General features: G+C 48.4%; 1 protein-coding gene across 3 annotated transcripts in view; it reads right to left on the minus strand.

The window, feature by feature from the left end:
* The window catches only part of LOC144773424 (N-acetylated-alpha-linked acidic dipeptidase 2-like), a 776,499-nt gene that overhangs the window by 525,609 nt on the left and 230,360 nt on the right, over nucleotides 1–20,530 (minus strand). For all 3 annotated transcript variants that reach the window (XM_078658418.1, XM_078658416.1, XM_078658417.1), the window contains exon 4: nucleotides 2,142–2,259. In XM_078658418.1, coding sequence (XP_078514544.1) covers nucleotides 2,142–2,259 — 118 coding nt within the window. The remainder of the gene's footprint in view (nucleotides 1–2,141; nucleotides 2,260–20,530) is intronic.

Raw genomic sequence — 20,530 nt, forward strand, 5'->3', positions numbered from 1 at the left:
TTCTCCCTCACTTCCCCCCGACAAGCCGGACGCGAGGCCCGCAATCTGACTCCCCTCCCTACCGCTCACCCGATGGAAGGGGGGAAGTCGGGAGGGGGGAATAGTAATGATGTTTTTGTCTTCCAGGCTGCAGGAGGAGTTACAAGGCGACCCCCATACAGGACAGGCGCAGGAACAGGACCTGAAGCCACAGTGCGAGAGGCACAATACTGAGTCATACATAGCCAAGGGGCCCTTCTTGGGGACTTGGTTCAACGGCACCCCGTTAGTCCTTAGGGCGGTTGAAACCTGAGCAACCGGGGGTTTGCTAATAACGCCCCTCCTAGCTGGGCAAGGTGTGAGTTGACTCTCCCTTGTTCAGAGGTGGGCGGGGCAGATGGACGATAGGTCCATCGGGAGGCGTGCCTCCCCGGTCGACACGTGGCCAGGGCCACTAGTGTCTGCTTCCTTGGCTCAACTTCAGGCGCCCTGCAACAAGGGGTTGCGGGGTGGAGGGGTCGCCTGTCAGTTAACCCGATTGTTATTTGTACCACAAATAAACCTGCAACTTTTTATTCCCAAACATCCTTGTCTGTGTGTCATTTGGGTAGAGGGTTGTGGGGCAAGGGTACCGATGCAACTACTAAGACGTACAGTGGTGGTCACTTAACCTAGTCAGGGCCCTTCAGGCTCACTCATCTGTCTGCAGGACCCCTCTGTCAGTATCACGTGGGAAAAGGATCTAGCGCTCCCTCCACGTGACCCGATGCCCTCAGTAGTGCAGTGTCCGTGCAGGGGGTCAGCTAACTGCAGTTGCTTGACTGGCGTGAGAAGAAATGATCAATGCAGTGGCCTGCCTGGTAAAACACATTAGGTATGAAACACAATGCATGCCATCTAGCTTGCTATCGGTTATGGCACGCCTGGCTGGCCTCAGCGATGGACAAGGAGCCTGTGACAGGCAGCTGCATGCCTGCAAGCCTAACAGACAGCGAATGCACCCTAAAACAATGAGTCTGTATGGTGACCACCTCCCTCCCGATCATTGCGAACACTGTTTCCAGTCCTGGACTTGTGTGATAACCTAGTGCATTGTGGGTGTTGCAGTCTTGTTTCGCTTCCATTTTATTATTTTGACTAACACATCTGAACACATTGACAATTAGGTGAAGAGAGTGGAGATAGGGTCCGTCATGGCCTGGAGTGAAGTGGGCACTCTAGGTCACTGTGTCATCCATGCTGCAGCACACACCATCTGCAGCCCAGCACCGGCCCTTTATGGGGACTCTTACTGATTTACAGCCATCCGGGGAGGAGTGCTAGCCTCAAACCCTATCCACGCAGATACAAGGAATGAGGAATGGGTGGTGCATGTGAAAGGCCGGACCCCATATGTGACGGATATATTGCAGCAAAGCTCCAAAACACGTGTATTGGGCAGGAGGGACAAACCGTGTCACAGCCTATACCCAGCCACCTTGCATGACCTTGCACAGGAATGAGGCAGTGTGTTCTTCGCTGCTGATGACGGCTTGGAGCACCACCGCCATCAGCGAATCATAATGAGGGTTCGGGCACTGGGGCTACATAATGCAGTCCTCAGGGCTGGAATTGGCGGCACCAGGACAAACATCTGTCCTCCATGCTTCCAGTCTCCCATGAATCGCCCAATACGGGTAATCTGGTGGTGCTAGGCAACAAGTTATATAACAATATTCTTAAATTTATAGTACACTTACTGGCCAGAGAGTGCACCAAATTGACATGGAGGCATCTAGTCTCAACCTGTGTTGGCCCCATCCAACAACCTTACAATACATCCAGTTTTCATTAAGAAAACACACTACTTCCACACTGGCTCTTTTAATTACAACTCGCAAACCAAGCTCTGGTGTACCATGGAATCCTCAAAACAGGGTCGAAACCCCATTGACACTGCAAGGCCACAACAATGGCAGACTGCCCACCCTATAAATATGTTTCATATAACACAACACCACTGTTTGAAGTAGTTTGGCATTTAATTATGACACCCTACTGTCACCTGTGTCTAGTAGCAATAAAAAAGGTAAACCCTCTTGGAGAATATTTCAACTGCTTTCATAGAACAGATACATTCACAACAAGTAACTCAACAAGCAAAATTATTAGATGAGACTTACCGTAAGAACCTTCTGATATTTTCTGCCTTCATTTCAGACACTAATTGTGCTCTCTTGTTACTCTGATTTTCTAAGGTTTCTGTCTCTTTGTTAGATCGACTGGACCTCGACAATGCACCTGGAAACATCAGTCAATGAACAGAAAAGTTAGAAGGGAGGATCTCAGCAGATCGAACTCTTAACATTAGATCTCCAACATGCACTGTATCACTTTTTCCTGTTTGGTTTCTTACACACAGAGGGTCATTTGTGCGAGAAATTGGCCAAAAGAAAAGTATAGAAAGCCCTTCTATTCATAAGATAGTTATGGCTGAGGATGAATGGGTAAAGTCAACTAACATTGCTGCATTTTATAATACTTTAAAAAAACATTTAAGCGAATACAACTTAAGTAAATCAAGAAAGGAGGGTTGTCGAAGAAACTAATGATAATTCTTTACAAGAAAGACAAACATTTATTGGAAATGTTTACCATACTCAAAGTACATGTTAGACCTGTCAGCCTTAGGGTCGTCTTTCCCCAATTTGTTTGCCTTACTCCTCCATTTTTGCTGATCCCGTTTTTGTTGGCCTTAGTACTCTGCACTTTATCATTATCAACCAGTGCTGAAGTGTGTGTGCTCACTTCCTCAAACATGGTAACATTGACTTGCACCCAATTGGCACATTTAATTTACATGCAAGTCCCTAGTAAAGAGGTACTAAATCTACCCGAGGCATGCGACTATTGAGTCTGCAACACTAATTGTGCTACCCACTTAAGTAGTCTGGTATAACATGACTCAGGCCTGACATTGCAGCCTGTGTGTGCAATTTTAAACTGACATTTCGACCTGGCAAAATAAATCGTTTCAATATATCTTAGGGCACCTTTATGCGCCCCATCTGCCGCACTGCAATGTGGGAAAACTTCCCTCCTTTAATCCACTTCTTCCAATCTTATTCAATATAATCTTAAAACACCAATTGTACTCAATATTTTCAACACTTTTCTATATTCATGAAAACACTGCGGAGATAGCGTCCTTTCACCTTCCATCTTTATTTTAGCATTGTTAGAACCGGGGTCTCTATTTGGCAGGGGTATGCACCCTAGTCCAAGTAGGGACCACCGCTTCCGACCTGGTAGCTTGGCGCAGAGCAGCAAAGGCGTAACTTCAGAGGCAATGTGTAAAGTATTTGTGCAACACACAACGGCGATGACACAGTAAAAACACTCACAAAAGGAACACCACACCAGTTTTGTATAAGAATAAGAATTTCTTTATCTAAAAAATATGCGAGAACCAAAAGCAGGTAAATCCAGCTCCAGGCAAGATCAATAATGAAAAGGATTCCAGTTTCCAAGCAAGATCAATAATCAATAAGAATGAATCCAGTTCCCAGGCCTGATCAAATCACCAAAAGCTCATGTGTGCCAAGGGCTCCTGCTGGTAATGTCTTTCTCACAGTGTCCTTGGATGGCAAAAGTTCACTTGAGGTAGGTTCTTATGGTCAAAATTCACTGTGGGAAGGTTCTTAGGCCAAAGTTCCCTTGCAGCGTAATAAGTGTGCCTCTCATAGAAATGATGCTCCCAGCGTAGGAAGTGTGGCTGCCCAGGCGCTGCTGGTAATGCTAAAAAATGCCCCATTGTTATGCCCCCGTAGGCCGGTCAGTGAAGGACGGTTCCCAGCCAAGCACAAAGCTCACACTCCAGGTACCCGGCCAACCCGCACCCCGCCCCCTCGCAGCAGCCTGGTTGCACTGAGGCGTTACATGGGGTGGTGGTTGCGTCGCGGGTGCAAGGCTTCTCTCCCCCTGGGGCCTCGGGCTCAGCAGGCGCTGCACGGGTGGGGGTCACGGCCACACAGCGCTTAACAGTGCCTCCAAGTCCGGGGCCACGACTGAGCCTCCTGCCACACAGCGCTTCGCTTCTCAGCGCTACACAGCGCGCTCCGGTCCCAGTGGAGGTTACCTCAGGGCTAGTTTAATTCGGCATGCGCCAGAAGCAGAGGCAATCACAGAGCCCTCGGGAGGATCACGGGGCAATCAGTGCTGAGGGCAGGCACAGCGTTGCAGGGCAAATCTTGAGAGTGTTGTTGCTCTTCCAAAGGGCAGTCTTTAAAACGCTGTGGTCCAAGGACAGGTAGTTTCCTTTAGCTTAAAAAGGGTGCAGTCCCAAAAAGGTAATCTTTAAAAGGTTGAAGACTCTTTAAAATGTTGTTCAAAGAAAAGTAGTTTCTTTGGGATGTTGTGGAGACACTCTGTTGGTGATGTTGCAGTCTCCCATGCAGGGCAGGATCAGCAGACAGTAGGGCAGCTCAGCAGGTTGTGGGGCAGCAGTTCCTTGGAGCAATCAGCCTCCTTCCCAGTGGCAATCCTCTTGCGCAGCAGTCCTCACTCCAGCAGGGATTCTTCCAGGTCCAGCAGTGTAACAAGAATGTGAGGCCAGGACCCTCCCTTATATATCTTTTTAGTCTAGGGGCTAGAAAGTGGTGGAAGTCTCTGGAAGGGTCTGGGGGGCAGGGGCTTCTGGAAGAGTCCAGGGAGTTCTGGTATGTTCCCTGCCTTCCCTGACCTAGCTGTCACAGTGACGAGAGACAGGCCGTTAAGGCTACAGTGGGCAGCCCATCACAGCTCATCCCAGGGAAGAAGGTGTGAATCACCACTCCCACCTCCCAACCCAGGCAGGCTATCAGTATGCAGAGGGGAGGGGGGAGTCTGCAGCCTAATCTAAGTGTAGGCAGGAAAAGGTCCCCTTTATAAAAGTGGGATCCCTAGCGAAGGAATGCCCAAACCCTATATATCATTGGAAAGGGTTCCCCGCCCCGAGTCCAACAAGACCAAACATGATAGACTTATTAGGTCCCTGTCAGAAGTTATTCCATAAGGAGAGGTTCCCAATATTAGCCTATGGAGGGTTAGCCTTACTGCAGTAGCAGTGGCTTGTGGCAGATATGCCAGCCTCACAAGGTTTTAGGGGAGAGCACCTGCACCTCAGCACTGTTTAGCAGTGGTGAGGCGCCCAGAGTCCTAAGTCCAACAAAATGTAAGGTAAAAATTGGAGGCAAAAAGGGCAAAAATGTAGGGGAGACCACCCTAAGGCTGACAGGTCTAACACGTGTCCCCCCCAGCTGAAAGTGGGGAGAACTACCCAACCTCCAGGGAGTTCTCATCACTAAGGCGGAAAAACCGAGAGAGACCGTCAGCATTGGCGTGGTCTACTCCGGGTCTGTGTTCCACCCTGAAGTCCATCCCCTGTAGAGAAATGGACCACCTCAACAATTTGGGATTCTCGCCCCTCATTTGCATGAGCCACCTGAGGGGCCGGTGGTCAGTCTGAATCAGGAAGTGGGAGCCAAACAAGTATGGCCTCAGCTTCTTCACAGCCCAGACCACCGCGAAGGCTTCTCTCTCTATCGCACTCCAGCGCTGTTCTCGGGGGAGCAGCCTCCTGGAGATGAAGGCTACTGGTTGGTCCCTTCCCTCCTCATTGAGTTGCGAAAGTACCGCCCCTATGCCATGCTCTGAGGCGTCCGTTTGGACAATGAATTCTTTGGAGAAGTCAGGGGCCCTGAGCACAGGAGCTGTGCACATGGCCTGCTTTAGAGAGTCAAAGGCTTTTTGGCAAACCTCTGTCCAAATGACTTTTCTAGGGTATTTCTTAGAGGTTAGCTCAGTTAAGGGGGCCACAATGGTGCCATAGCCCTTGACAAATCTGCGGTAGTAACCTGTGAGGCAGAGGAATGCCCTGACCTCAGTTTGTGTTTTGGGAGGCTCCCAGGCCAGGATGGTTTCTATCTTGGCCTGTAGGGGTTGCACTTTGCCCCGGCTCACCAAGTGTCCTAGGTAGACTACCGACCCCTGCCCTATCTGGCATTTGCTAGCTTTGATAGTCAGGCCTGCCTGCTGCAGAGCCTGAAGCACTTCCTGGAGGTGACCCAGATGGTCCTCCCAGCTGCTACTGAAGACAGCTATGTCCTCCAGGTAGGCAGCAGAGAAGGCCTCTAAACCGGAGAGGACCCGGTTCACCAGCCGCTGGAAGGTGGCAGGAGCATTTTTCAGTCCAAAGGGCATCACTCTAAACTGGTAGTGGCCCTCTGGGGTGGAAAAGGCGGACCTCTCTTTAGCTCCATCTGTTAGGGCGATCTGCCAGTACCCTGACGTGAGGTCAAAGGTACTCAGGTATCGGGCAGCACCCAGCCTGTCAATGAGCTCATCCGCCCTCGGGATAGGATGAGCGTCAGTCTTGGTCACAGAGTTCAGTCCCCTGTAACCCACACAGAACCTAAGTTCTGGTGTGGTGCCCGGTGGGGCAGCTTTTGGTACCAGAACCACCGGACTGGACCTAGGGCTGTTGGAGGGCTCTATCACCCCCAACTCCAGCATCTTAGTGACCTCACTCTGGATGCTGGCCTTCACCTTATCTGACAGCCTGTAAGATTTGGACTTGACAGGGGGGCTGTCTCCTGTATCCACATCATGGGTACACAGGTGGGTAATCCCAGGGATAAGGGAGAACACTGAGGAGAACTGCCCCAGGACCTGGCGGCAGTCCCTCTGTTGCTCAGGAGTCAAGGAGGGGGAGAGGACCACTCCCTCCACCGAACCATCCTTCTCTTTGGAAGCAAAGAGGTCCGGGAGAGGTTCACTTTCCTCTTCCTCTGCCCCATCAGTCACCATCAGTAAGGTGAGCTCAGACCTCTCATGGTGGGGTTTGAGGCGGTTGGCGTGTAGCACCCTGTGGGGCTGCCTGGGGGTCTTAAGGTCCACTAGGTAAGGTAAGTGGCCTTGCCCTTCTTCTCCAATATCTCATAAGGGCCTGTCCAGCGATCCTGGAGGGCACTAAGCTCCCCAGGCTCCATGACCCACACCTTCTGTCCAGGTTTTAGCTCCACAGGGTGAGAATTCTGGTCGTACCATTCCTTCATTACCGCCTGGCTGGCCTCTAAGTTGTCAGAAGCTTGTTTCCACAACTTAGCCATTTGGCTACGGAAGGCCAGCATGTAGCTCACTACATCCTGGGGAAGCCTCCTTGGAGTCTTCTCCCACCCATCCTTCACTAAACTGAGAGGTCCCCTAACAGGGTGACCGTACAAGAGCTCGAAGGGGCTGAAACCCACCCCCTTCTGCGGTACCTCCCTGTAGGAAAACAGCAAACAGGGCAAGAGGATGTCCCACTTTTTCCTCAGGCCCTCAGGCAGACTCCTGATCATGCCCTTTAGGGTCTTGTTAAATCTCTCCACGAGACCATTGGTCTGTGGGTGGTAAGGGGTGGAGAACTTTTAAGTAACCCCACACTCCTTCCACATGGCTTGCATGTAGGCAGACATAAAATTGGTACCCCTGTCGGACACCACCTCTTTGGGAAAACCCACTCTGGTAAAAATCCCCATCAGGGCCCGGGCCACTGCAGGTGCAGTGATGGTTCTCAGAGGAATAGCCTCTGGGTACCGGGTGGCGTGGTCCACCAGAACCAGGATAAACCTGTGACCAGAAGAAGTCGGTGGATCCATGGGCCCAACAATGTCGATGCCCACCCTCTCAAAGGGGGTGCTAACGACAGGCAGTGGTTCCAGGGGAGCCTTCAGCTTAGTCCCTGTTTTCCCACTAGCTTGGCAGGTCAGACAGGTCCTGCAGAATGTATCTGAGGAGACCCTCATCTGCGGCCAATAAAAATGTGGGACAAGCCTAGCAAAGGTCTTGTCTTGGCCCAAGTGTCCTGCCAAAGGGATCTCATGGGCCAGTTCCAAAAGAAAGGCCCTGTAGCACTGGGGGACCACTAAGGCCCTTGATGACCCATGCACAGGAGCCTTGGGCTCACTGTAAAGGAGCCCATCCTCCTGGTAAATATGATACTTCGCGGAGGCATTGCCTACTGCTTGGGATTCGGCCTGTCGCCTCATGCCCTCAAGGGTGGGGCACTCCTTCTGTGCCAGGCAAAACTCCTCCCTGGTGGGCCCTCCTTCCACCTGCCACCCTGCAGGGGTAGGTAGTTCCCCCAAGGGAGCAACGTCCCCCTCCGTGGACTCTGGGGCAACCTCCTCAGGTGCCCCATCCATCTCACGGGGTGACTGCCCCGGGGCGGGCTTCCCACGCCCTCGGGCTCCTCCCTTCTTAGCAGCTGACTGGGCCATTTTTCCAGGCTCCAGCCCTGGTTGACTCCCTTGACCGGGCAGCCATAGACCGTGTGGTAGCACAAATCCACTCCGGTAACCCCAGCATCTCCACATGCGCTTTGAGCTCTACCTCCTTCCAGGCAGTATGCTCTAGGTCATTCCCTAACAGACAGTCCACTGGCATGGCAGGGCTCACAGCAACTCTTAAAAGGCCTGAAACTCCTCCCCACTCAAATGGAACCTGTGCTATGGGATAGTGACCCCCCCTGTTGTCAGCCATCACAACTGGATGGACTGCATCGGGAATTATTTGCTCTGGGGACACCAGCTGACTCCTTACCATAGTCATGCTGGCACCTGTGTCCCTCAGGGCCTCCACCCCCCGACCATTGAGGGTGACCCACTGCCTATACTTGGTAGTATTTGAGGGCACATGGACCTTAGGAACCATCTCACTGTCTCCCAGAGACACTAGGACAAGCCCTGCCCCCTCATTCCCATCATCTAGGGACAGCTCCTCCCCAAGCGCTACACTAGCCACCCCGGGGCTTTTACCTCCAGTGGGCTGTGGTGCTCTCTTGCGACACTTGGGATCCCCCTTGTAGTGTCCAAGTTCACCACACTCATAGCACCGGACAATTCTGGGCTGCTGACCTTTGTCAGGATAAGTGGGCTTCTGGTGGCCAGATTGGGGCTGGGACCCAGACCCTTTCCCTTGTGAATTATTTTGGGGGCCTTTGGAGAACTCTTTCTTTTTGTCTCCCCCCTCTTTCCTCTGGTGGGAACCCTGACCACCCCTTTGGGAGTCCCCCCCAGAACCCTTGTTGGACACCCTGGTACTGACCCAGGTGTCCGCCTCCTCCGCAAGCTTCCTAGGATTGGTCAACTTGCGGTCAACCAGGTGTTGGCGCAGCTCTGGAAAACATTTCTCTAGAAGGTGCTCTCTTAAAAACAAGTCATACAACCCTTCATAGTCATGCACATTGCTGCCCCGCACCCAACCATCTAAAGCTTTACTAGCGTAGTCCAGGAAGTCTACCCAGTTCTGTGTGGGAAGTTTGTGGCTATTCCTAAACCTGTGCCTATACCTCTCAGGGGTAAGACCGAACCTATTAAGCAATGCGGCTTTCATGACAGAATAGTTAGTCTGGTCTTCCTTCTCTAGGTAAAGGAGGGTGTCCCTAACATCTGGAGGTAAGTACTTATACAACCCACCCCCCCAATAACTCTCTGGGACCCCATGGGCTCTTAAAGACACCTCATAGGCGGCTAACCACTTATCAATATTATCCCCCACCTTAAAACTGGCCATCACATCTTTAGGCATAAAGACCCTGGACTCACGTGAAGCTTCCAAAGGTACGCTGCCACCATTCTTGTTGCTGTTGGCCCCTACTTCTAGGGCCCGGATTTCCAGTTCCTTCAGGCTGAGCTCATGGGCAAGTTCTTTTTCCCGCATAGCCAGTCGCTTGTTCTCGCGATCCTGCTCCATGGCCCACCTTTCTCTTTCCCGCTCTCTCTCCAGCTTGGCAAGCTCCAACTTGAGCGGTCTCTCCTCCCTCCTGTCCTCCAGGTCCTCTGAGGACAGGCTCTTCACTGACACACTACTGCCTGCCCTGGAAGGTACCTTTGTACCTGGTAACAAATTACCATTTTCCGCCAAGTGCAGTAGGTCAAGGTTTCCTGTGGAGTCATGCTCTGGTCCTTGCTCGTCCCCATGTCCTTTTGAGTGGGCTGTTACCCATGCTCTCAAAGCTTTCTGAAGCTCTGCCTTCTTGGCGCTTCACTTGAAGGGCACCCCTTTCTCCTCGCAGAACTCTTTGAGTTGCGCCACTGTGTAAACTTCCAGATTGGCCAGCTCGAATTCCATGTTGCTAGGTGGGGCCTCAGACGTTTGTAGAGAAAACCAAATGGGACTTAGGCAAAAGGACTTTTAAAAAAGAGCAACCAGTCAGGGAGAATTTTAAAAAAATTCAAAAATGCCAATTGGAGAGGGTAGACACAAATTCAGTAGAGTCAGGTGTAGGGTTGCGGTGTACACTGCGTCGCTGCGTGGTGTTACACAAGCACAAGTCCTATCCCACCGCTCGATCACCAATTTTAGAACCGGGGTCTCTAGTTGGCAGGGGTATGCACCCTAGTCCAAGTAGGGACCACCGCTTCCGACCTGGTAGCTTGGCGCAGAGCAGCAAAGGCGTAACTTCAGAGGCAATGTGTAAAGTATTTGTGCAACACACAACGGCGATGACACAGTAAAAACACTCACAAAAGGAACACCACACCAGTTTTGTATAAGAATAAGAATTTCTTTATCTAAAAAATATGCGAGAACCAAAAGCAGGTAAATCCAGCTCCAGGCAAGATCAATAATGAAAAGGATTCCAGTTTCCAAGCAAGATTAATAACCAATAAGAATGAATCCAGTTCCCAGGCCTGATCAAATCACCAAAAGCTCATGTGTGCCAAGGGCTCCTGCTGGTAATGTCTTTCTCACAGTGTCCTTGGATGGCAAAAGTTCACTTGAGGTAGGTTCTTATGGTCAAAATTCACTGTGGGAAGGTTCTTAGGCCAAAGTTCCCTTGCAGCGTAATAAGTGTGCCTCTCATAGAAATGATGCTCCCAGCGTAGGAAGTGTGGCTGCCCAGGCGCTGCTGGTAATGCTAAAAAAATGCCCCAGTGTCAATTACCAAGTAATTATGCCCCCGTAGGCCGGTCAGTGAAGGACGGTTCCCAGCCAAGCACAAAGCTCACACTCCAGGTACCCGGCCAACCCGCACCCCGCCCCCTCCCAGCAGCCTGGTTGCACTGAGGCGTTACCTGGGGTGGTGGTTGCGTCGCGGGTGCGAGGCTCCTCTCCCCCTGGGGCCTCGGGCTCAGCAGGCGCTGCACGGGTGGGTGTCACGGCGACACAGCGCTCCTTTAGCACAGCGCTTAACAGTGCCTCCAAGTCCGGGGCAACGACGGAGCCTCCTGCCACACAGCGCTTCGCTTCTCAGCACTACACAGCGCGCTCCGGTCCCAGTGGCGGTGACCTCAGGGCTAGTTTAATTCGGCATGCGCCAGAAGCAGAGGCAATCACAGAGCCCTCGGGAGGATCACGGGGCAATCAGTGCTGAGGGCAGGCACAGCGTTGCAGGGCAAATCTTGAGAGGGTTGTTGCTGTTCCAAAGGGCAGTCTTTAAAACGCTGTGGTCTAAGGACAGGTAGTTTCCTTTAGCTTAAAAAGGGTGCAGTCCCAAAAAGGCAATCTTTAAAAGGTTGAAGACTCTTTAAAATGTTGTTCAAAGAAAAGTAGTTTCTTTGGGATGTTGTGGAGACACTCTGTTGGTGATGTTGCAGTCTCCCATGCAGGGCAGGATCAGCAGACAGTAGGGCAGCTCAGCAGGTTGTGGGGCAGCAGTTCCTTGGAGCAGTCAGCCTCCTTCCCAGTGGCAATCCTCTTGCGCAGCAGTCCTCACTCCAGCAGGGATTCTTCCAGGTCCAGCAGTGTAACAAGAATGTGAGGCCAGGACCCTCCCTTATATATCTTTTTAGTCTAGGGGCTAGAAAGTGGTGGAAGTCTCTGGAAGGGTCTGGGGGCAGGGGCTTCTGGAAGAGTCCAGGGAGTTCTGGTATGTTCCCTGCCTTCCCTGACCTAGCTGCCACAGTGATGAGAGACAGGCCGTTAAGGCTACAGTGGGCAGCCCATCACAGCTCATCCCAGGGAAGAAGGTGTGAATCACCACTCCCACCTCCCAACCCAGGCAGGCTATCAGTATGCAGAGGGGAGGGGGGAGTCTGCAGCCTAATCTAAGTGTAGGCAGGAAAAGGTCCCCTTTATAAAAGTGGGATCCCTAGCGAAGGAATGCCCAAACCCTATATATCATTGGAAAGGGTTCCCCGTCCCGAGTCCAACAAGACCAAACATGATAGACTTATTAGGTCCCTGTCAGAAGTTATTCCATAAGGAGAGGTTCCCAATATTAGCCTATGGAGGGTTAGCCTTACTGCAGTAGCAGTGGCTTGTGGCAGATATGCCAGCCTCACAAGGTTTTAGGGGAGAGCACCTGCACCTCAGCACTGTTTAGCAGTGGTGAGGCGCCCAGAGTCCTAAGTCCAACGAAATGTAAGGTAAAAATGGGAGGCAAAAAGGGCAAAAATGTAGGGGAGACCACCCTAAGGCTGACAGGTCTAACAAGCATTTACAAATGTTCACTGAGTGCCCATCGAGCCTTTTTCACAGCAACACGTGCAATCAAAGGTGAAGCAAAACAGAGTAGGCTCGCCACATAATATACCAAATGCATTTCAAGCCTCATAGGCTCTTTAACAGGGGTTTTCTGCAAAAAATAAAAACAACTCAGCTAGTTGTTCCCTGCTGGCCTCCGCTCCTCAATCACAATCAAAAGTAACTCACCATGCACCCAGAACTGCTACCACCCACTCACCTCACAGTTCCCGTGATATTCTTAGTGCGGCAGATGGGGAGCGTAAAGGCGCCCTAAGATATATTGATAATATAAGCTGTGTGCTGGGGCGGTACACAGCAACTGTTCTGCATGCATTAAAGGACGACATAAGATTGAAGAATAAGTTAATACAAGGCAAGGAGTGCATTCTCTAAGTATTTTTGTTGCTTTGCAAAATAAATCTTTTGCTAGGCGACAACCTACCTTTTTAATATACAAGCCATCCTAGAGTAGGCTCTACATTGCCCATAGGGCATGGTGCCGTTTATTTCAAAAGTTTGACATGCTGTTTCAGGTTTTACTGTCTTGGTAGTAAAAACTCTTAAATTCGGTTTTCACTAATGCAAGGCCTACCTCTCTCATAGGATAACATTGGGTTACTTTATCACATTAAATAAGTGATAACTTTCAATTGGGAGCAAGTGGGAATGTGGAGTTTGGTGTCTAAAGAATTGTAATTTGAAACCCTCATTAATGGTAAAGTCAGATTTTAAGTTGCAATTCTGAAAATGTCGCTTTTAGAAAGTTGCCATTTTCTTGTCCCAACCATTTGGTGCCTGCAGCCTGTATTGTGAGTCATATGACAAGGTGTAGCTAGCAATTGGTCTTTGTGTATTACTCGCATACAGTGAGACAAATGGGAATAGTTGTTGCCAGTATGGGCCATCTTTGCTTTGATAGAGGGGAGGAGCCGTCACCTACCATCCATACACATCACAAAGGCTCTGCCTCAGGACACTCACAAAGGGTTTCAAACAAGCTTGGGGCCAGGGCAGGGTAGCTAGAAATTCCAAACTCCTCTGAAGTAGAAAGTTCTGGAAGTTTGCACCCCATTCATAGTGGCACCATGTATAAATATTGGACCCTCAGACTCAAATCTTACACATCTGGCCTGTGAAAGAAGGACTGCTGTTCTCCCTAAGCTAATTGCACCAGCAATCAGATCTCTCTTCAAGCTGTCAATAGAGACAGGGAAGATGCAGTTGGCCTGGAAATCTGCTCAGATTATGCCTATTAAAAAAAAGGCCAACATGGACTCTACAGTTCTTGCAAATTACTAGCCCATCTCCCTGCTTCCTCTACTTGGAAAGCTGATGGCAGGACTGATTAATGAACAGCTGTCAGATTACCATGAAGTAAATAAGATCTTGGACACATCTCAGTCTACGTTCAGATCGGAGCACAGCAAGGAGACAGCCTTGATAGCGGTGTTGTGCTCCTTAAGATGTTCTTTTGATGTCAACACTCCATCTATGCTTGTGCTCTTCTACCTGACAGCAGCTTTTAACACTCTGTTGCATGCTAAACTATCACAAGGCTAAACGAAATAGACATCTATGGGACAGCTTTATTGTGGTTTCAAGACTTCTTGCAAAATCAATCTCAAATCATCTCGCTAGGGACATTTAGGTCAAGAATAATGATGATTGACAAGGGGGTTCTCCAGGGCTCCTGCCTGAGCCCCACCCTGTTCACTATATATGTGGCCCCACTTGCCAAGTTCATGAAATCCTTCAGCCTTGAAATTCTGTCTTATGCTGACAACACTCAGCTGATTATCTCCTTTGATAGAAATGTGACTAAAACAAATGGATGCTTCCCCAACGGGATGAAAGCAATTGCAGAGTGGACGTCCGACAATTATCTTCACTTAAATACAGAAAAGACAAAGACTATGCTATTTGAGAATGTCCAACAGCAGTGGACGCTGGATTGGTAGCCTCCTGAACTAGGCTGTGCTCCCTCCCCCTGTCATGTAGTAAAAAAATCGAGGCGTCAAGATAAATCAAGTCCTTACAATGAAGGCGCAGCTTTTATCCATAACAGGTACCTGCTGCCACATGATGCAGCTGCTGTGGAAAGAACTTCCTTTTCTTCATCTAGCAGCTAGAAAAACCCTGGTGCAAGCTCATATTGTTAGCAGGCTTGACTTTGTTGCTTCAGCAAATGAGACACGGCTGTCTAAAGTGTAGGCCGTGCAAAACACAGCAGTATGGCTCATTTCTTATCTTCCCTCAAGAGCCGCTGCTAGTCCACTTTTGAGATCGCTTCACTGGTTGCCGATCAGAAAGCCAATTGTATATAAAATCTGTTGTTTGACTTTTAATAAAGGGCCTGGCTACTTACAACAGAGGCTTAAACATCATCGATCACCCAGTGCAGAACCTGCGATCTAAGGCCAAAGCACTGCTTACTATCTCCACATTCGTCGGCCAAGGTGTGGCGGCAGATTTTTTTCATACCTGGCTCCCACCTGGAATAAGCTGCCTTTCCAGACCCACACTGATCTGTTTTCATTTCAGTACTGTTTGCTGCTACATGTGTCCTCAGAACCGAGATACTCCTGCAGGGGTGATTAGTGTGCGATAGCAAATTAAAGTAATCTAATATAACATATCATAATTGCTCTGTAAAAAAAATTCTAAATGCTCAGAAAAGAGTGGTTCATTTTATAAAGACTGCTAGACTGTTGGTAGAACATTACTCTAGTGCTGTAATAAATTAATGCAGGTTTTTCAGTGGCCGAGTTATTTTTTCTTAATCAACTGCGTGACGTCATTAAGAATTTTCGGTCGAAACCGCTCAAATGGTTTGATGTGAATTGTTCAGCTACTAATATTTGCCTGAGAAAGGCGATGGCTGGGATTCCTAGGGATCTCAAGGTGATCAGGGAGACCAGACCGGTGTATAAATCGTCCATCAAGGAGAGGAAGTGTTCTTTGTATTGAAAAGATTGGAAACCCCATTGAATCAGCCACTGCCCAAAATTGCAGCAAGGTGTTTTAGGAAACAGTAAATAGGCTTCAGCAGCAAGACGTTTCACCTAACCACCTCCTAATCTGCAATGTCTCGGGCCTGGAATGTGTTAAGAATTGTATCCATATAGCAAGAGGCAAAGAGGTGCAAATCGGGGGCTCCTGATGATCCCTGCCCACCGAAGCTCTGGAGCATGATGGCGGAGTCAATTGTGACCACTCTCCTGCATATTTGGAACATGTCCATTACATCTGGGGTGTTTCCGGACTGTTGGAAACATGCCACACTCCTCCCTCTGAAAAAAAAAACAAATGGAGATCCGGAGGATTTGAGCAATCTCCGACCGATTTCCCTATTGGCTGCTCCAGGTAAAATGATGGAAAAACTGATTCAGCGCCAAATGAATAGTTTCATTGAAGAGAATAAGATCTTGCATGAAACTCAATCGGGTTTTAGGCCGGGCTTCTGCACGGAGACCGCCCTGATTGAGGTAGCTGAATCAGTTAGGTGGTCTCTAGATTCAGGAGCATCTGCTATGCTGGTGCTCCTGGACCTATCGGCCGCATTTGATACGGTCGACCACGGCAGACTTCTGCAGCGCCTAGAGGATATTGGCCTTCAGGATAAAGCACTTGGGTGGCTTTATTCCTATTTGACCAACCGGTCACAGAAGGTGGCGCTGGGCTCTTTCTCCTCTGAACCTAAGCGACTGGGGTGTGGGGTCCCTCAGGGATCGGCACTTAGCCCGCTACTCTTTAATATTTATCTGGCACCACTCTTTACTATGATTGCCAAATGGGGGGTCACGGCAATCTCATACGCAGACGATACCCAGCTCGTCTTCCCCTACTCAGAAGTGTCGGAAGCAGCCTTCGGTAAATTTAAGGGGTGCCTCCGCGATGTAGCCAGCTGGATGAACACCAAAAAATTAAAATTGAATGCTGGCAAGACGGAGGTGATCTTTTTTGGGAAAGGCCTTCGCCCTTCCCCCGATCTGTGGTGGCCATCTGAGATGGGCCCTGCGCCTTCCCCCAGCACAAAGGCTAAACACTTGGAGGTAAGGTGGGATGAGAGCTTGGACTTCTCTGCCCACATTCAGCAAGTGAGAACAGGGTGCCTAAGCAAGCTGAGGAATTTGCGCAAGTTCCTCGTGTTGCTTCCAGAAGACTGCCGAAAAATGGTAGTCCATGCGACGGTCACCTCGAAGCTGGACTACGCAAATGGCTTATATTTGGGCCTACCCAAATATTTGATTCAACGTCTGCAGACCGTGCAGAATGCAGCTGCGAGGCTGATAAAACACATTCCTTTTAAACAGCATGTCTCTCCGCTTTGCGCGAGCTGCACTGGCTTCCGGTGGCAAGCACAATTAAATTTAAGACGCTAACCCTGGCTTTTAGAGCTTTCGGTGGCACCTGTCCTAGCTATCTTAAAGCAAGACTCCCGAGGTATGAACAGGCGAGACTCTTACGGTCAAACTCTCTACGCCAGTTACACGTCCCACGAGTCAGAAAGGCGCGTTTGGGAGGCAGGACCTTTTCAGCAAACATGGTGAAGCTTTGGAACGCCCTACCGCCTGCCATTCAGTCGGCAACATCAGAGATTGGTTTCAGGAAACAGTTAAAAACGTGGCTTTTCACTTAAAAGATCTGATCCACCGGCTTTACTTATTGTTTACTTTGAGCTGCTCACATAGCGCCGGGACACCTCCTTGCGAGGTAGCTGTTCGCGCTTTAGAAATTTCTGTATTATTGTATACCAACTGGAGAAAAATAGAGTGTGTGAAGGTATACTGCAACAGCATCTTGCCCACTCCACCCACCGTTAAGTCACTGTTTGGGAAGTAAAGTATGCAATCGGATTTAGTGCAGGTGGCAAGGCGCTGGGACCAGACAGGATCCCCATGGATCTTTTTTTTATGTAATTTGGTTCTATGGGGGCCCTTAATTATGAATTTATTTAATAATTCTTTGTGTAGGAAGATTCCCGAGTCTTTGTCCCCTTCTACTTTAGTGCAGATCTTCAAAAAGGGTGATAGAGGGTTCCCTGAATGTTATAGGCTGATCTCCTTAGTAGACAGCTCGGTTAATTTTTAGGGAGAGTTCTCTTCAATCGATTGCAGTCATGGGCCACTCACAATAAAATTCTATCACCTTGCCAGTATGGTTTTCGCCCAGGGCCAGGTACAGTGGAGCAGTGCTTGGATCTACATTGGATAGTGAGTAGATACACTGTCACTAAGCGCTGCCCACTGTACCTGGCATTTATGGACTAGTAAACCACTTTTGATAATGTAAATTGTGGTTGATGTTAATCAAATTAGGGGTAGAAGTCCATTTAGTCAACTTTTTACACAGTCTTCAGGAGCATTTAGGTGCTAGGACATGATACGGGCAGCAGTCAGGGGAACTCTCGGATGCCTTTCCACTAGTCAGTGGGGTACGCCAGGGGTGCGTGCGGGTGCCCCGGCAAAAATGTCCAACTCTGCGGTCCAGGGATTATTATATGCTGACAACACAGTTTTGTTGGCTAGACCACCCTGTGTACTGCATATCTTAGTAGAATCTTTTATGTCATTCATGTGTACCCCTGACATGACAACTAATTTTGGGAAATTGTATTGTATTGTAACTAAACTTATAATGCGCACAGCTACCCGCATGGGGTCTCCCGGCGCCCACATAGTGGTTTGTGGGCCTGGTAGAAAAGCACTGGCAGCCTTAAAACTGAATGATTAAGAACTTAGTGTAGTGTGGAACTTTTGCTATTTCAGGCAAGTCCTGGCAGCCACAAGTAAACACAGCTCGTCTGAGACTTGGAAGAGTGGCAGACTTCCTTTTTAATTACGCCAAAAAGGATGGTAGGGCCACTATTTCCACCTACTTTAAAGTATATCAAATGAAATGTGTCCTTACAGTATCATATGGAGCAGTTTTAACAGAGCAGTATTAGTGAACTGCCTTAACCAAGATAATGGGCTTTCCATCCCTTTGGTGAAGTATTTCAGGAAATCTTTTTGCCGACATTGATCTCCTTGGATTGTTTAGTACCCCTAGTTCAAATATTAAATTTGATAAGAGAGCGGTTAAGACTAGGTACACCGAATGGACTACCTCGCAGGGAATACAAGAGGCTAATATTAAACAAACTATATGTAATTACTATTTTACTCTTCCGACAGGAGACACATCACAGTATCTTACTCTGGAGCTTGGGAGTTGGGAGTGGTCTCTTCATTTTAGATTTAGATCTGGAACGGTCTAGAGTTTATTGTGCTTTTTTGATCAGGCAAAGGTTTGGGATAGCTCAGTGCCCACTTGCTCTTGTAATGGTATGGCAGAGCAATCCCAGTTGCATTTTACCCTTTTTTGCAGATTTTATTTCAAATTTTTTCAGCTCCCTCTTAAACCTATATTGAAAACGTTAGCCTTTCAGAAATGTAGAGAGGCTTTAATCTATCTTCAAACGCTAAACAGCCTGGATATTTATTATAGGGTGTGTGGATTTCTGAAAATGGCCATACGTTGCAGAAAGTCTACGGAGGGGAATTAGGTGGGCAGGCCTGATGTTTGCTGGGTCAATGTATTTTATCTGTAGTTGGTCATGTATGAATAGTTGGATTTTTTTATCTTCTTTTATTGGTTTTTAATATGTGCATAATGAGAATGTTATTGGATGGGTTATCTGTAATTTATGATAATTGGTTTTATAGCTATAATGTACTGTTGTGTTTAATCTTATGCTTTATGATCTTTTTCTAAAGATTGAACAAAGATTTTGAACTGAACTGATGGACCACTTTGTATTTTAAGCTATGCGGTGGTATGATAATATTTGGCTGACTCCTATTTTCAATTCAGAGATCAATTACCATTTTGTTGGAAACATTTATTAAACACATGGATCAAATCAAAACTACAACTTTGTTAAAATGTAATAGGGCAAGTCATTTTGAACCAAATATTTTGTTCTAGAGAAGTGCGGTCAACATCAAATGTGTCTGAGCATGCCAACTAGATCTTAATCTAGCCAATACAAATGTCAAATGTCCAAAATTGATGTTATTGTTTCTAAGCACGTCATTGAAATTTTGACTTGCCGCAAAGAACCATTCAAAGGGCTGAAATTTCAAAGAAATAACTTAATCATAATATGCAATAATTTGCGTATGTGAAGTCCCAATACCATATTAGACCAATCGGACGGTTAAACAGTGCGAGTTAGATTGTCAACACATCTTAATCCTTGTCACTTAATCAATACTACTCTTTCTGTGTTCTCTGACCCAAGGCGATGAAAAAATACATAGTTCCCTACAGAGCATTCAATTATTTTCCTTTCATTAATTTGCTATGGTGGGTTATCCTCAGTACGTACAAATTCCACAAGCAATCAGTTACTCGGGCCTTGGTTATGAGATATTCTTGGCTAACTTCTCCTCTTCTACATTGATTTAGAAACATGAGTAGAAACAGAAATTATGCACCTGTCCTCACAGAAGCCCTGCCACGACCAGTAGGTTCTGCGTCGAAGTCTGATATCAATGACTGCCAGTGAAACACGATAGCAGTGGTGTGTTGTTGGTATGCAACAATTCTGAGCAGAGAGAATCTTCCCTTGGTTCCCTACTTCGTGGATCTCCAGGACTTCCAGGCATCCCCTTATAAGTGTAGAAGGAGGCCGTTGAGTAAAGACACCAGAAATGGCAGCTTGCAGATCATCCTAAGGAATGCCCAGTAGAGGTGAAATGTGGAATCCATTGTGGTGGATCACAAGATTGAGTTAACACATGTTTTCCTACATAGCTCACCGGTGGGTCAGGCATGCAGCATAATGGCCACATATTGATACCTTCAAGCAACCTTCCCCGCCCAGCCACAGTCCACTCACCTCCCTAACTGTGACAAAAACATACTGGCGGCATTATGTGGGGTGTAGCCCAGAAACGGAGGGCTAAAGTTGTCGCCATTGAGAAAGCTTTAGGTGATAGTACTTTTCAAACCAATTCTAACTTATAATATTAATAAATAGGGGTATCAGGTCAGCCTCTTTCAGTCATTGATTTGTTAGGGGTTGGTGGGAGGG

The sequence above is a fragment of the Lissotriton helveticus genome, chromosome 8 (genome assembly GCF_964261635.1).
Source record: "Lissotriton helveticus chromosome 8, aLisHel1.1, whole genome shotgun sequence".
NCBI lineage: Eukaryota > Metazoa > Chordata > Amphibia > Caudata > Salamandridae > Lissotriton > Lissotriton helveticus.